This window comes from Mandrillus leucophaeus, unplaced genomic scaffold (genome assembly GCF_000951045.1).
Source record: "Mandrillus leucophaeus isolate KB7577 unplaced genomic scaffold, Mleu.le_1.0 Scaffold251, whole genome shotgun sequence".
In the NCBI taxonomy this organism is placed as follows: domain Eukaryota; kingdom Metazoa; phylum Chordata; class Mammalia; order Primates; family Cercopithecidae; genus Mandrillus; species Mandrillus leucophaeus.
This window is the reverse complement of record NW_012102599.1, coordinates 2,189,533-2,205,002: the sequence shown is the minus strand read 5'-3', so window position 1 is coordinate 2,205,002 and position 15,470 is coordinate 2,189,533. Positions and strand designations below refer to the sequence as shown.

Here is a 15,470-nt window from a genome sequence, read left to right as displayed (position 1 = left end):
TACTTGGGAGGCTGAGGCAGGAGAATCGCTTGAACCCGGGAGGCGGAGGTTGCAGTGAGCCAAGATTGTGCCACTGCACTCCAGCCTGGGCAACAAGAGTGAAAACTCCGTCTCAAACAAAACAAAACAAAAACAAAAACTTAGAGTTGAGGCGTCCAATAGCAGATGTGATTATGGAAAATTTTTACCTGAGTCTTAGACTTGCATTAAGGTACTCCCTAGATCTGCAATAAAGTGGAATCTAAATTGCAGGTCAGTCTCGGGACCCTCTGGACCATTCAGCTTTCCTCCAAACGGGAACATTTCAAACCAAGATGGAGTTTTCCAGATCATTCTGGAATGAAAAGAACCCCAATAGCCACCATGAAACCTTTTCTCTATCTGAGAAGCAGGGAATGAAGGGATCCATAACCCCCCAGAATTCAGTTTTATATTAGGCTTGTGTAGCTCAATAAATGTTTTCGGTCTAAAAACCATTCCTAAAGAATGCTTCTTCTGGGTCACAAGGGGGCAGGATAAGGAAGAAATACTTCATTGCAACATAAAATATCAAATTAATGTTTTCTACGTGAAAGTCAAGACAGCGAGGGGACAAGTGGGAAAAACAAGTTCACCTCAGGCTACCAAATCATTGCAAGATTTCTTTAGTGCTATAAGTCACTGGGCCATGCAGTGTATTTCACTTTCTGACTGATTTCAAGGACCCCTCACACCATTTATTTAGTCTAGTGATTTAGAACTTTTAAGGCAATACAAACATTATTTGGAAAACACAATAGTTGAAAAACACATCCCTCCATTTAAAATAATAAAATTTATCTCACGATCAGAAAGTGCTAATTTTGTGTTAAAGGCAGAGAATATCTCAAATTAGAGGAAAATGAAAAACATCTGAAAATATGTCATTTTATCAACTACATTTGGAAGCAACATCTGTTAAAGCTTTTTGCCTGTTAATTTTTATCAGCCAATTTTAAGGCTTTAATCCTTAAAATACATTTTCATGAAAACTCTAATTGTTGACATTTTTCCAGGTAATGACTTTTCAACAATTTAGAATATTTTTCTTTATACAAAGGTTAAATAAACATATTCATGCATATATTTGCATAGAAAACTTTAAAAAGAATGTATAAGAAACGATTAACAGTAGTGTCCTTGGCCTGGGATTGTCAGGTGGAGAAAGGGAGAGGGATTTAACTTTTTCACTTTAGATCCTTTGGTACAATCTGATATTTTTATTTTTTATTTACTTATTTTTTTGAGACAGAGTCTCACTCTCACCCAGGCTGGAGTGCAGTGGCGTGATCTCGGCTCACTGCAACCTCTGCCTCCTGGGTTCAAGGGATTCTCCTGCCTCAGCCTCCCCAATAACCAGGACTACAGGCACGTGCCACCATGCCTAGTTAATTTTTGTGTTTTTAGTAGAGAGGGGGTTTCACTATGTTGGCCAGGCTGGTCTCGAACTCCTGACCTCATGATCCACCCACGTCGGCCTCCCAAAGTGCTGGGATTACAGGCATGAGGCACTGCGCCCCGCCCAATCTGATATTTTTAAATGTACATGAGCATGAATTGTTTTAATAATTAAAAGGACTGGCTGAGGTTCACACCTGTAATCCCAGCACTTTGGGAGGCCAAGGCGGGTGGATCATGAGATCCGGAGTTTGAGACCAGCTTGGCCAACATAGTGAAACCCCTCTCTACTAAAAACACAAAAATTAACTGGGCAAGGTGGCACGTGTCTGTAGTCCCAGTTACTCAGGCGGCTGAGGCAGGAGAACTGCTTGAACCTGGGAGGTGGAGGTTGCAGTGAGCCGAGACCACGCCATTGCACTCCAGCCTGGGTGACAGAATGAGACTTTGTCTCAAAAAAAACCAAAAAAACAAAAAAAAATTAAAAGGACTAAATGAAAGGAATATTTTTCTAACTTTTGCATGCATAATCTTGAGAACTTTTAAATACTTATACAATTTCTCCCCTTTAAGGCCTTATTTTGTCAAATCATAGTATACCCACACATTAATATGTTCTATATACAATTCTAGTCAAAAATGTACAAATGACCTTTAAATCATAATGCAATCTGTTTACTTCAAGGGCAGATGTGTCTGAAACCATAGTACAATGCACATGTGTAATAATCCAGAAAAGTTCAAAAAGAAAAGAAGTGATAGCAGATATTTTTGTATGTACAAATTCAGACATGGAATTATTTTATGTTGCTCTTTTTTAAAATTTCTGTATACTTAGCTTTTGATTATTAATAATTAAATTACTTTTTGTAGCACATTATAAAATTGATAAAAGTTTTTTCATTTTTAAAATGTAACAGGTGTGCAGAATAACTTATTTTTCTTAATTTTAAAACTCTTGAAAATTCCTGAGTCTTCTTTTCAAAACATTCTTAATGAAGACAGTTAGTGTTAATTATGTTGTCATTTAAAAAATCCATGTCCATAACAGCTGTATTTTACTCCTTAACCTTGGGAAAATTATTTAATCTCATTAAGCTTCAGTTTCCTCATCTTTTAAATGGGAAGAATAAGAAGACTAGTTCATAAGGCTGTTAAGAGGATAAGAGGATCAACTGTGACGATGCATGTAAAATACTTAATGTAGTCTGTGGTGCATAATAAGTACTCAGTAAATATTACCTATGATTTTGCTTGCATTTTCACTATCGTTTTACTAATGTTAACATTTCTCAACATAATCTCTAGCTTTTGAAATACACTGCTTGAAAATTGCTTTAGTAGAGCACATTCTTCCCAGTTCTTATGGGAAGAAATGTGTTTAGCTCCCATAACAATTAACCCTCTCTTTTTTGCTATGTAACACAAATAAAATCAAATGTGAAGTACATTTAAATTTCTGTATTTAATATGCATGAGTTAGCTAACATTTATTTAACTTACTTATTTACTTACTTTATTTACTTATTAGCTAAGTTAGCTATCCTTAACAACAAATACATAGTTGAAATGGTTGTGCCTTAACATAATTCTGAAACAATTGCACATTGTCAGAAAAGGGTTCCAACAATTAAATTTATGAAGCACTGTTTTCCCACAGAATGAAAGTAGGCTCATATTTTCATACTGTAGTGTATGATGGTAGATTTAAAAATAGCCTCAAAGTGCGACTTTTGAAAAAAACTGATTGGATTAATACATTAAAAATAGCTTAGATAAATAAAACATACACTAACTTAAATACAAAATTTGAGGATAGATCTTGTGTATTAGCCTGAAATCAGTTGCCTTGATTTCAATAAGAGAATTACTGAGGCAGAAGGTAAATTGTTAGTGTTTTCTGAAGCTATAATAAGAAGCGAGCTGTACAGTACCTTGATCAAGTTGTGTCCCACAGTGTAGACAGCTGCTAAATTTCCCTTCTCTCCAGGGGCATGCATACCTGTCCCATACCCATGCCAAGCCACTAGATATGGGTTGTGAATTGTAATCCAATATTTGACACGGTCCCCAAACGTCTGGAAACAGTATGTGGCATAGTCATTGAAGATATCTATTATGGTATCATTTTTCCACCCCCCATATTTTTCCTGTAGGGCCAAAGGCAAATCCCAGTGGTATAAAGTAACTATAGGTTCGATGTTTCTAAGCACTAGAGAGTCCAGAAGAGTATTGTAGTACTGGAGACCTTTTGCGTTGGCAACCGTTACTATTCCATCGGGGAAAAGCCTTGGCCAGGAAATTGAAAATTGATAAAAAGAAACTCCTATAAAATCCAGGGCTGATAAGTCTTTTTCCGGAAAAATGTAACTGTCACTGGAACCATTCGTGCTGCTGACATTTTTAAGGTGTGTGTGGACGAAATGATCCCATATAGAAGGTCCTTTTCCATCCTTCTTCCAACTCCCTTCCACTTGCAATGCTCCAGTCCCAACACCCCAGAAAAAGTTTTTAGGGAAAGTGTCATAGAGAAACAGCTGACTTTCATTTACCGGAGTAAAATTAGGATTTTTAGACCATACAGCTCTTCCATCTCCAGAGAATCCAGTAACAGCTCGTAGCAGAATAAGTGCTGACAGGATGACAGATCTTTGCAGTCCCCCGTTGGACATTGTATTCCTATAGCGTATGGTTATTTCATCAGTGCTGAAGAAAATCCATTCATTCCCTGGAGATCCTGCCGCACAGCCTGGCTTCATTTGCCACCAACTGCTGGACTGTCTTATCAAAGCTTCAGTAAAAGCTTGTGATTGTAAAGCTCTGTCAATGATTAGCTTGAACTGGGAGACTGAGGATGGGTCATAGAGAGCAACGTAATTTGAGGGAGGTGGCCCTACTGCAGTCACCAATGCGTCTCCTTCTCTTTCATTATGGGAAAAATTAGATGAGAATGCATTGGTGACAAGAGTTTAAATGTGTAACTAACACCTATGTAAACAGTGAATTACAATCACATTATTTTCTGTGTAGCCTTTCATATTGACCCAAACCTTTTCTGAATGTTTTGAACATTATTGAATAAGGTATACGCCTTTTCTATTTTTACAGTTTTTGTGTGGTAATTTTATAATCTCACCTATCAAGAAAAATAACATATACAAGTATACAGCATTCCTACATACTAATAGTAAGGAATTAGAAAACACAATCAGAAATGACACTTCTCCACAAAATTCTAACACACCTAAGAACAAGCTTAATAAATGTTACCTATTTCAAGAAAATTGTATCGGGAGACTTGAAAGACTTCAATGAGAAAATATAGCACTTTGTGGATGGAAAAATGGAATACTTTACAATTTAATACACTTAACTAAAGTCCTCTAATCTCTAATTTTATTTTTAAATTTTATTTATTTAACTAAAATTCTCCAATCTCTATTTTTTTAATTAGTTCATTCGTTTTTAACAACAGTCTCGCTTTGTAGCCCAGGCTGGAGTGCAGTGGTGTCATCAGAGCTCACTGCAGCCTCAACTTCCCAGGCTTAAGCAATCCTCCCACCTCAGCCTCCTGAGTAGCTGGGACAACAGGTACATGTCACCATGCCCAGCTGATTTTTGATTTTTTGATAGAGGTGGGGTCTGCCTACATCCCCCAGGCTGGTCTTGAACTCCTGGGCTCAAACAGCCCTTCTGTCTTCGCCTCCTAAAGTGCTTGAGATTATAGGTGTGAGCCACCATGCCTGGTCTAATCCCAAATTTTAGTTCAAGAAAATTATTATGAGAGGCTAGGCACAGTGGTTCATGGCTATAATCCCATCACTTTGGGAGGCCAATGCAGGCAGATCACTTGAGGTCAGGAGTTCGAGACCGGCTTAGCCAACATGTTGAAACCCCGTCTCTACTAAAAATACAGTTATCTGGGCAAGGTGGCAGGCGCCTGTAATCCCAGCTACTTGGGAAGCTGAGGCAGGAGAATCTCTTGAACCTGGGAGGTGGAGGTTGTAGTGAGCTGAGATCGCACCACTGCACTCCAGCCTGGGCAACAGACCAAGACTCGATATCAAAATAAAAAAAAAAAAAGAAAGAAAAAAAAGAAAATTGTTATGAAAGTTCACTTGAAGAATAGGCAATATTTGTTTTTAAAAAGGAAAGAAAAACCTGAAAAAGAAGATAGCAAAGGCATAGACAACCTTCAGCATGATTCTGGAATAAAGATAAACATACAGAAAGAAATACATGTACCTACAGAAATAAATATTGTGCCAGATCAATAGCCTCCAAATAACCTGTAAAAAATTTAATGTTTTACAGCCTGGGGAACATAGTGAGGCTCGATCTCTACAAAAAAAATTTAAAACCACCTGGGTGTGGTCATGCATGCTGTAGTCCCAGCACTTTAGAAGGCCAAGGTGGGAGGATTGCTTTGAGCCCAGGAGGTCGAGGCTGCAGTGAGCCATGATTGCACCACTGCACTCCAGCCTGGGTGACAGAATGAGGCTGTCTCAATAGAAAAAAAAAAAAAAATTAATGTTTTAAATATTTGAAGTATCACATATGAATGAGAGGCAGAGTGGTTAATAGTCTGGTCTCTGTGCCAGATGAGGTGGCTCACACCTATAATCCCAGCTACTCAGGAGGCTAAGTGGGGAGGGCTGCTTGAGGCCAGGAGTTTGAGACCAGCCTGGACAATATAGTGAGACTATCCTCATCTCTTAAAAAAAAAGATTGGGGCCAGACACAGTGGCTTGCACCTGTAATCCCAGCACTTTGGGAGACCGAGGCGGGAGGATCACCTGAGGTCAGGAGTTCGAGACCAGCCTGACCAATATGGTGAAACCCTGTCTCCACTAAAAATACAAAATTAGCTGTGCATGGTGGTGCATGCCTGTAATCCCAGTTACTCGGGAGGCTGAGGCAGAAGAATTGCCTGAACCCGGGAGGTGGAGGTTACAGTGAGCTGAGATCGTGCCATTGAACTCAAGACTGGGCAACAAGAGCAAAACTCTGTCTCAAAAAAAAAAAAAAAAAAAAAAGATTGAGCCTCTAGAGGCAGACTGCCTGAGTTTAAATATAGCTGTGTGACTTGCCCTCAGTTTCCTCTTAACTAAGCAAAGGCATAATAATAATATGCACTTCATGGATTATTGTAAGAATTAAACGAGTTAATACGCTGAACCAAATGGTTTTCTCTGGAATAAAGAAACAAATGAACCAGTACACGTAAGACACTTGGAACAGAGACTGACACGTAGTAAATGCTCAATAAACATTATTTTTATGTGAAAGGGAAAGATTATTCAGGAAGTGATGCTAGAATTTAGCATAAAACACAATTTGTTCTGGCTCCTGCCACATTTTTAGCTTCACTTCACTCAATTGACTAAGTGGTACACAGCCTGCTCACTTGCACCACTGTACCTTGGTATGTGGTATATGTGCTCTCTACACAGAGTATGTTTCTCCCTTCATCTAGCTCATGCCTTTCTTTTTTTTTTTTTGAGACTGAGTCTCGCTCTTTCGCCCAGGCTGGAGTGCAGTGGCGCAATCTCCACACCCTGTAATGCAAGCTCCGCCTCCCGGGTTCACACCATTCTCCTGCTTCAGCCTCCTGAGTAGCTGGGACTTAGCCCGCCACCACACCCGGCTAATATATTTTTAGTAGAGACGGAGTTTCACCGTGTTAGCCAGGATGGTTTCGATTTCCTAACCTCATGATCCGCCCATCTCGGCCTCCCAAAGCGCTGGGATTACAGGCGTGAGCCACCGCACCCAGGCGTCTTTTTTTTTTTTTTTTTTTTTAACTTTTAAGTTCGGGGGCACATGTGCAAGTTTGTTACATAGGTAAACTTGTGTTATGGGTGTTTGCTGTGCGGATTATTTTATCAGGCAGGTATTAAGCCTAGTATTCATTAGTTATTTTTCAAGATTCTCTCCTTCTTCCGACCCTCCACTCTCTGAGAGGCCCCAGTGTGTTGTTCCCCTCTATGTGTCCAGGTGTTCTCATCATTTAGCTCCCACTTATAAGTAAGAACCTGCGGGATTTGGTTTTCTGTTCCTGCGCTAGTAAGGCCTTTCTGACTCCCTGTGACTCCTAGCCTGATTGGATTTAGATGGATCTTCTCTGTTTTCCCATGGCAGCCCATGTTTTCTCTACTATGACACACAATAAATCAGCAAATCACACAATAAATGTATCTGTATCCTCTGTTTGAGTGTAAGTTTTCTTTCTCTTTCTCTTTTTTGAAAACCAAAACAGGGACCATGACTGGTTCCCTGTTGATTGTGGCCCAGTACGGTACTTGACATATAGTAGTTACTGAAGTATATATTGAATGAATGAGAGTGTCTATAGTAGGCTGGGCATGAGGGCCCACACCTGTAATCCCCGCACTTTGGGAGGCTGAGGCAGGAGGATCGCTTGAGTTTAGGTGTTCAAGACTAGCCTGGGCAACATAGTGAGAACTCATCTCTACTAAGGAAAAAAAGTACCTATAGTAGACTATGTATACCTCTATCACTGCATTTATCACATTTATCACATAATCCTGGAGTTGTTTGTCTCTTCCACCACACTGTAAGAATATCTCCTATCTAAATTTTTATCATTGCTTATCAGAGTAAATGATTAATAATTATCTATTGAATGAATGGAGTTGGTACAATACTATTTATGAAAATAAAAATTTAAATGTAATAACTTAGACCCTCACAAATATATTTAATTCAAAAATGTATAACCAAAGAAATGGTTAAGATGGTAAATTACATATTACTTGATTTTACCACAATTTGAAAAATATAGCCACAGAAAACTAAAAGAAAACAAAAGTAAATATTAAATTACGTAAATGTGTAGACTATATATGTTATTCTATTTACATATGATGATATAGAAATAATTTATAATTAAAATATAAAAAAATAAAATTTAAAGGCAAGTAACAAACTTAGAAAATGTCAGAGCAAATCTAGAAGGCAAATGGCCAAAGTAAAGCAAATGGCCATAAGTAATTCATGCAAATCAATGAGAAAGCCACTAAATCTCTAACAGATAAATGGCCAAAAAGCGTGAATAAAAAAATACACAAAAGAGGAAATGCAACTAATGAAAAATATGGCTAACAAAAAATTAAACCATAAGTAATTAGAAATATACATGAAAAGAGGCATATAATATTTAATCTTTTTTTTTTTTTTGAGACAGAGTCTCGATCTGTTGCCTAGGCTGGTGTGCAGTGGCGTGATCTCGGCTCACTGCAACCTCTACCACCCGGGTTCAAGTGATTCTCCTGCCTTGGCCTCCCAAAGTGTTGGGATTACAGGCATGAACCACCGTGCCTGGCCAATATTTTATCTTATAAAATTAGCAAAAATAAAAATAAGTGATGAAAACCAATGTAGATTGTTGATTGCAATGTAAGTTTGTACAATACTCATGAAAAGTGTGTGTGTCTGTGTGTATATATATATATATTTTATTTATTTATTTATTTTTGAGATGGAGTCTTGCTTTGTCGCCCAGGCTGGAGTGCAGTAGCGCGACCTCGGCTCACTGCAAGCTCCGCCTCCTGGGTTCACGCCATTCTCCTGCCTCAGCCTCCCGAGTAGCTGGAACTACAGGTGCCCACCACCACGCCCGGCTAACTTTCTTTTGTATTTTCAGTAGAGACGGGGTTTCACTGTATTAGCCAGGATGGTCTCGATTTCCTGACCTTGTGATCCGCCCGCCTTGGCCTCCCAAAGTGCTGGAATTACAGGCGTGAGCCACCACACCTGGCCTTCTTTTTTTTTTTATTTTAAAGATAGAGTCTTGCTCTGTTGCCCAGGCTGGAATGCAGGGGTGTGATCTCAGCTCACTGCAACCTCTGGCTCCTGGGTTCACCGATTCTCCTGCCTCAGCCTCTCGAGTAGCTGGGATTATTTAAACACACACCATCACAGCTGGCTATTTTTGTTTGTTTTTGAGACAGTCTTGCTCTGTCACCCAAGCTGGAATGCAGTGGTGTGATCGTGGCTCACTGCAACCTCTGCTTCCCAGGTTCAAGCGATTCTGCTGCCTCAGCCTCCCGAGTAGCTGGGATTACAAGTGCCCGCCACCATGCCCAGCTAATTTTTGTATTTTTAGTAGAGATGGGGTCTCACCATGTTGGCCAGGCTGGTCTTGAACTCCTGGCCTCAAGTCGATCCAACCACCTCGGCCTCCCAAAGTGCTGGGTGCTGGGATTACAGGCTTGAGTCATTGCACCAGGCCTTTTTTTTTTTTTTTCCTAGATGGAGTCTGGCTCTGTCACCCAGGCTGGAGTGCAGTGGTATGACCTCAGCTCACTGCAACCTCTGCCCCCAGGTTCAAGCGATTCTCATGTCTCAGACTCCCGAGTAGCTGGGATTACAGGTGCCTGTCACCACGCCCAGCTAATTGTTATATTTTTAGTAGAGATAGGGTTTCACCATGTTGGCCAGGCTGGTTTCGAACACCTGACCTCAAGTGATCCACCTGCTTCAGCCCCCCAAAGTACTGGGATTACAGGCCTGAGCCACTGCGCCCGACCACATGGAAAGTAACTTTCCAATATACCATGAATCTAAAGTTTTTGATTCAAGAATTTCTGAAATACATTGTAATGAATCATTTCTAAATATATAAAGTCCTCCATGCAAAAATATTTTTATAGCAATATTATTTATAACAGAGGAAAATTATAAATAAAGATCCATCCATAGGGGAATAATTACCTAAGGCATGGAATATTCATTTGAATATTCATGAAATGTTAACATTTTCATTTCATTCATTAACATTTTCAGAGAATATATAGTAGCATTAAAATTCTTAAAATAAAAAACCATCAGGACAATAATCGCACATAGAAATTATAAGAAAATACCCACATTTTGCCATATTGTCTTTGGACAGTGAACTAAGGGTTATAGTTATTTTTCTTTTGTATATTTAATTTGATTTTTTAACTTTTAATAACAAAAATGGGCTGGTGCAGTGGCTCATGCCTGTAATCCCAGCACTTTGAGAAGCTGAGGCAGACGGATCACCTGAGGTTGGGAGTTCGAGACCAGCCTGGCCAACATGGTGAGACCCCATCTCTACTAAAAACACAAAAATTAACCAGGCATGGTGGTGTGCACCTGTAGTCCCAGCTACTTGGGAGGCTGAGGCAGGAGAATCGCTTGAACACTAGAGGCAGAGGTTGCAGTGAGCTGAGATCGCGCCACTACACTCCAGCCTGGATGACAGAGCGAGACTGTATCTCAAAACAGCAACAACAACAACAAAACCCAAAAATGAACATTAAAAGAACACAGATAGTTGATATTAGATGTAAAAGTTTCTTGAAACCCAGGCGTGGTGGTGTACACTTATAGTCCTAGCTACTTGGGAGGCTTAGGCAAGAGGACTGCATGAGCATGAGCCAGGAGTTCGAGGCTTTAGTGCAGTATAATTGCGCCTGTGACTCGCCACGGCACTCCAGCCTGGACAACATAGTAAGACCTTGCCTCTTAAAAAAAAATAGTCTATTTGAGCAGCTAGATAGTTTCCCACTAAGATTAGGAATAAGGCAAGTATGTCTGTTCTCATCACCTCTATTCAACATTACACTGGAAGTTGTAGCTAATGCAGTAAAACAACAACAACAAAAGAAATAAAACATAGGGAAGCAACGAACAAAACTATGTTTGTTCACAGATGATAATGATTGTCTATGTAAAAACTTCTAAAGAACCAACCAAAGAATCCTGGCACTAATAAGTGATTACAACAAGGATGCAAGATATAATATATATATGTGTGTGTGTGTGTATATATATATATATTTTTTTTTTGGTAAAAACAATGTGTTTTTTTAAATTAAAAAATATGAAGTCTGCCACCAAACTCTTGAAGCAACCCTTTTTTCTAATCCCCTTCTTGTGTCAAAGAATGTGTTGCAGTTGATTACTTTGTGGTGGTTTCCAAATGGGCAGGCGGCAAATTCTCTTGGATTTCAGCTTCTACAGTTACCCAAAATCAGTGTCAGCTGAGCTATGCTCCCTCTGAAGGCTCTGAGGGAGAACCCTTCCTTAACTCTTCTGGTGGCTGTTGACATTCTTTGACTTGTGGCAACATGATTTTAATTTCTGCTTGTTTCACGTGGCTCTGTCGCCCAGGCTGGAGTGCAGTGGCATGATCTTGGCCCACTGCAACCTCCACCTTCCAGGTTTACGCCATTCTCCTGCCTCAGCCTCCTGAGTAGCTGGGACTACGGGTGCATGCCACCACACCTGGCTAACTTTTTGAATTTTTAGTAGAGACGGGGTTTTCCTGTGTTAACCAGGATGGTCTCGAACTCCTGACCTCCTGATCTGCCTGCCTCGGCCTCCCAAAGTGCTGGGATTATAGGTGTGAGCCATCACGTCTGGCCTTTTTTTTTTTTTTTTTTTTTTTTTAGATGAAGTCTTGCTCTGTTGCCCAGCCTGGAGTGCAAGCGATTCTCCTGCCGCAGCCTCCCAAGTAGTTGGGACTCAGGCATGAGCCACCACACCTGGCTAATTTTTGTATTTTTAGTAGAGATAGGGCTTCACCATGTTGGCCAGGCTGGTCTCCAACTCCTGACCCAAGTGATCTGCCTGCCTTGGCCTTCCAAAGTGCTGGGATTACAGGCGTGAGCCACCGTGGCTCACATAGCCTCCTTTGTGTCCTTTCCTCTTCTTCTTCTTTTTTTTTTCAGAGACAGTGTATCACTCTTGCCCAAGTTGAAGACAAATAAAGAACACTTCACAAATCTGTGTGCCATCCTTGCACAGAGGCTATGCTAATCTTCTCTGTATGATTCCAATTTTAGTAAATGTGTTTCCAAAGTGAGCACAAGATGCAGGATTAATACACAAGAGTCAATTGTTTTCTTACATGCCAGCAATGAACAATTGAAATTTGAAATTAAAAAGACAAAATCCAGCCTGGATAACATGGTGAGACCCCATCTGTACAAAAAAGAAAAATAAAAAATTAGCTGGACATGGTGGTGCACACTTGTGGTCCCATCTACCAGGGAGGCTAAAGTGGGAGGATCACTTGAGCCTGGGAAGTTGAGGCTGCAGTGAGCCATGACTGTGCCACTACACTCCAGCCTGGGTGACAGAGTGAGACTGTCTCAAAAAAGGGAAAAAAAGAAGTTTCTCAACAAAGGCTAAGTTTTAAAATGTGTACTCTAGCTGGACAGGGTGGCTCATGCCTGTAATCCCAGCACTTTGGGAGGCCAAGGTGAGCGGATCATGAGGTCAGGAGTTCAAGACTAACCTGGCCAATACGGTGAAACCCTATCTCTACTAAAAATATAAAAATTAGCCAGGCGTGGTGGTGTGCACCTGTAGTCTTAGCTACTCGGGAGGCTGAGGCAGAAGAATCGCTTGAACCAGGAAGGCAGAGGTTGCAGTGAGCAGAGATCATGCCACTGCACTCCAGCCTGGGCAGCACAGCAAGACTCCATCTCAAAAAAAAAAAAAGTATACTCTAGGATTGAAGTACCTTTTCCTTAAAAAATAAAAGGAATACAAATAAAGTAAATGTGTACTGACTGAATATTTATTTGCTAGTGAACAATAATGTATCACTAAATGATTTCAGATTTCATATGAGAAAATACAAGAAATGACTATTTGTCAGAGCAAGTCCATTAAGCTGATTAAATGAGAACATATGTAGATAACAATAACATAATTTCATATCCATTATGATGACTATTTTTTTAGAAAACCCAGAAAATAATAAGTGTTGGAAAAGATGAGGAGAAATTAGAATGTTTGTGCCGTGCTGGTGGGAATATAAAATGGTGCAGCCATTGTGGAAGAGGGTATGGTAGTTCCTAAAAAAATTAAATAGAATTACCATATGATCCAGTAGTTCTCCTTCTGGATAAGTACTCCAAAGAATGGAAAGCAGGGACTTTGCCAGGAGCATGTCTCATGTCTGTAATCTCAGCACTTTGAGAGGTGAGGTGGGAGGATCGCTTTAGCCCAGGAATTGGAGACCAGCTTGCTCAACATAGCAAGACCCTGTCTCTATCAAAAATTTAAAAAACGTCCAGGCGTGGTGGTTCACACCTGTAATCCCAACACTTTGGGAGGCTGAGGTGGGCAGATCACTTGAGACCAGCCTGGACAACATGACAAAACCCTGTCTCTATCAAAAATACAAAAATTAGCTGGGCATGGTGGTGCACACCTGTAATCCCTATTCGGGAGGCTGAGGCACGAGAATTGTTTGAACCCAGGAGGTGGAGGTTGCATTGAGCTGAGATCGTTCCACTGCACTCCAGTCTGGGTGACAGAACGAGACTCTGTCTCAAAAATAAATAAATAAATAAATAAATAAATAAATAAAATAAAAAGAAAGGGATTCAAACAGAAATTTTTGCACTCATGTTCATAGCAGTATTATTCATAGTAGCCAAAAGGTGGAAACAACCTAAAATATCCAATGACTGATGATTAGATAGACAAAACATGGTATACATATAAAATAAATATTTTTTAGCCTTAAAAAGGAATGAAATTCTGACCCATTCTACAACATGGATTAACCTTGAAGACATTATGCTAAGTGAAATAAAACAGACACTAAAGGACAAATACTGTATGATTCTGCTTATGTGACGTACCTAGAGAGGTCAAATTCATAAAGACAGAAATTAGGATGCTTGTTGCCATGCGCTGGAGGGAGGAGGGAATGGGCAGTAGAGTTAGTGTTGAATGGGTAGAGTTTCAGTTTGAAAGAATAAAAAAATTTTACTGATAAATAGTAGTGATGATTGCACAACAATATGAATGTACTTAATGCCACTGACCTGTATACCTAAAAATAGCTAAATAATAACTTTTGTGTTATGAATTTTTTTTTTTTGAGACGGAGTCTTGCTCTGTTGCCCAGGCTGGAGTGCAGTGGCGTGATCTCGGCTCAACCTCCACCTCCCAGATTCATGCGATTCTCCTGCCTCAGCCTCCTAAGTAGCTGGGATTACAGGCGTGTGCCACCATGCCCAGTTAATTTTTTGTATTTTTAGTAGAGACGAGGTTTCACTGTGTTAGCCAGGCTGGTCTTGAACTCTCGACCTCGTTATCCACCCACCTTGGCCTCCCAAAGTGCTGGAATTACTGCTGTGAGCCACCACACCCGGCCTGTGTTATGAATATTTTACCATAATAAAACATTTCTTTTTTAAAAAATAAATGAGGCCGGGTGGGGTGGCTCATGCCTGTAATCCCAGCACTTTGGGAGGCAGTGGCTCATGCCTGTAATCCCAACTACTCAGGAGGCTGAGGCAGGAGAATTGCTTGAACCCAGGAGGTGGAGGTTGCAGTGAGCCCAGATTGCACCATTGCACTCCAGCCTGGGTGACAGAGTGAGACCCTGCCTCAATCAATCAATCAATCAATAAGAAAAACCTGCATATGAAGAACTATTTATGATGGTGATGACTTAATACTGTGGCTTAGTCTGGGCGTGGTGGCTCACACCTGTAATCCCAGCACTTTGGGAGGCCATGTGGGTGGATCACTTGAGCTCAGGAGTTTGAGACCAGCCTGGGCAACATGGTGAAATCCCATCTACAAAAAATACAAAAATTACCTGGAGGCCAGGTATGTTGGCTCACGCCTATAATCGCAGCATATTGTGAGGCCAAGGCGGGTGGATCACTTGAGTCCAGGAGCTCGAGACCAGCCTGGCCAACATGGTGAAACCCTGTCTCTACTGAAAATACAAAAATTATTGGGTGTGGTGGCACATACCTGTAATCCCAGCTACTTGAGAGGCTGAGGTGGGAGGATCGCTGGAGCCCCGGAGGTCAAGGCTGCAATGAGCCATGATCACACCACTGAACTCCAGCCTGGGTGACAAAGTAACTGTTTCTGAGACTGTGTCTCAAAAAAAAAAAAAAAAAAAGAAATAAAGAAGGAAAAAGAAAAAATTACTCTGGCTTATAGAATTCTCAAATATTTATGAAAACAGATGATGAATTTATGAAATATTTACTACAATTTGGTGAATCAGGATAGGGACT

General features: G+C 40.4%; 1 protein-coding gene across 2 annotated transcripts in view; it reads right to left on the bottom strand.

Moving 5' to 3' along the window:
• Nucleotides 1–4,266, bottom strand: part of KLB (klotho beta) — a 43,409-nt gene extending 39,143 nt beyond the window's left edge. The window contains exon 1 of one of the 2 annotated variants that reach the window (XM_011983556.1): nucleotides 3,351–4,266. In XM_011983556.1, coding sequence (XP_011838946.1) covers nucleotides 3,351–4,175 — 825 coding nt within the window. In that variant the 5' untranslated portion in view covers nucleotides 4,176–4,266. The remainder of the gene's footprint in view (nucleotides 1–3,350) is intronic. The other variant, XM_011983557.1, reaches the window with a different exon arrangement.
• Between the last annotated feature and the right edge of the window lie 11,204 nt (nucleotides 4,267–15,470).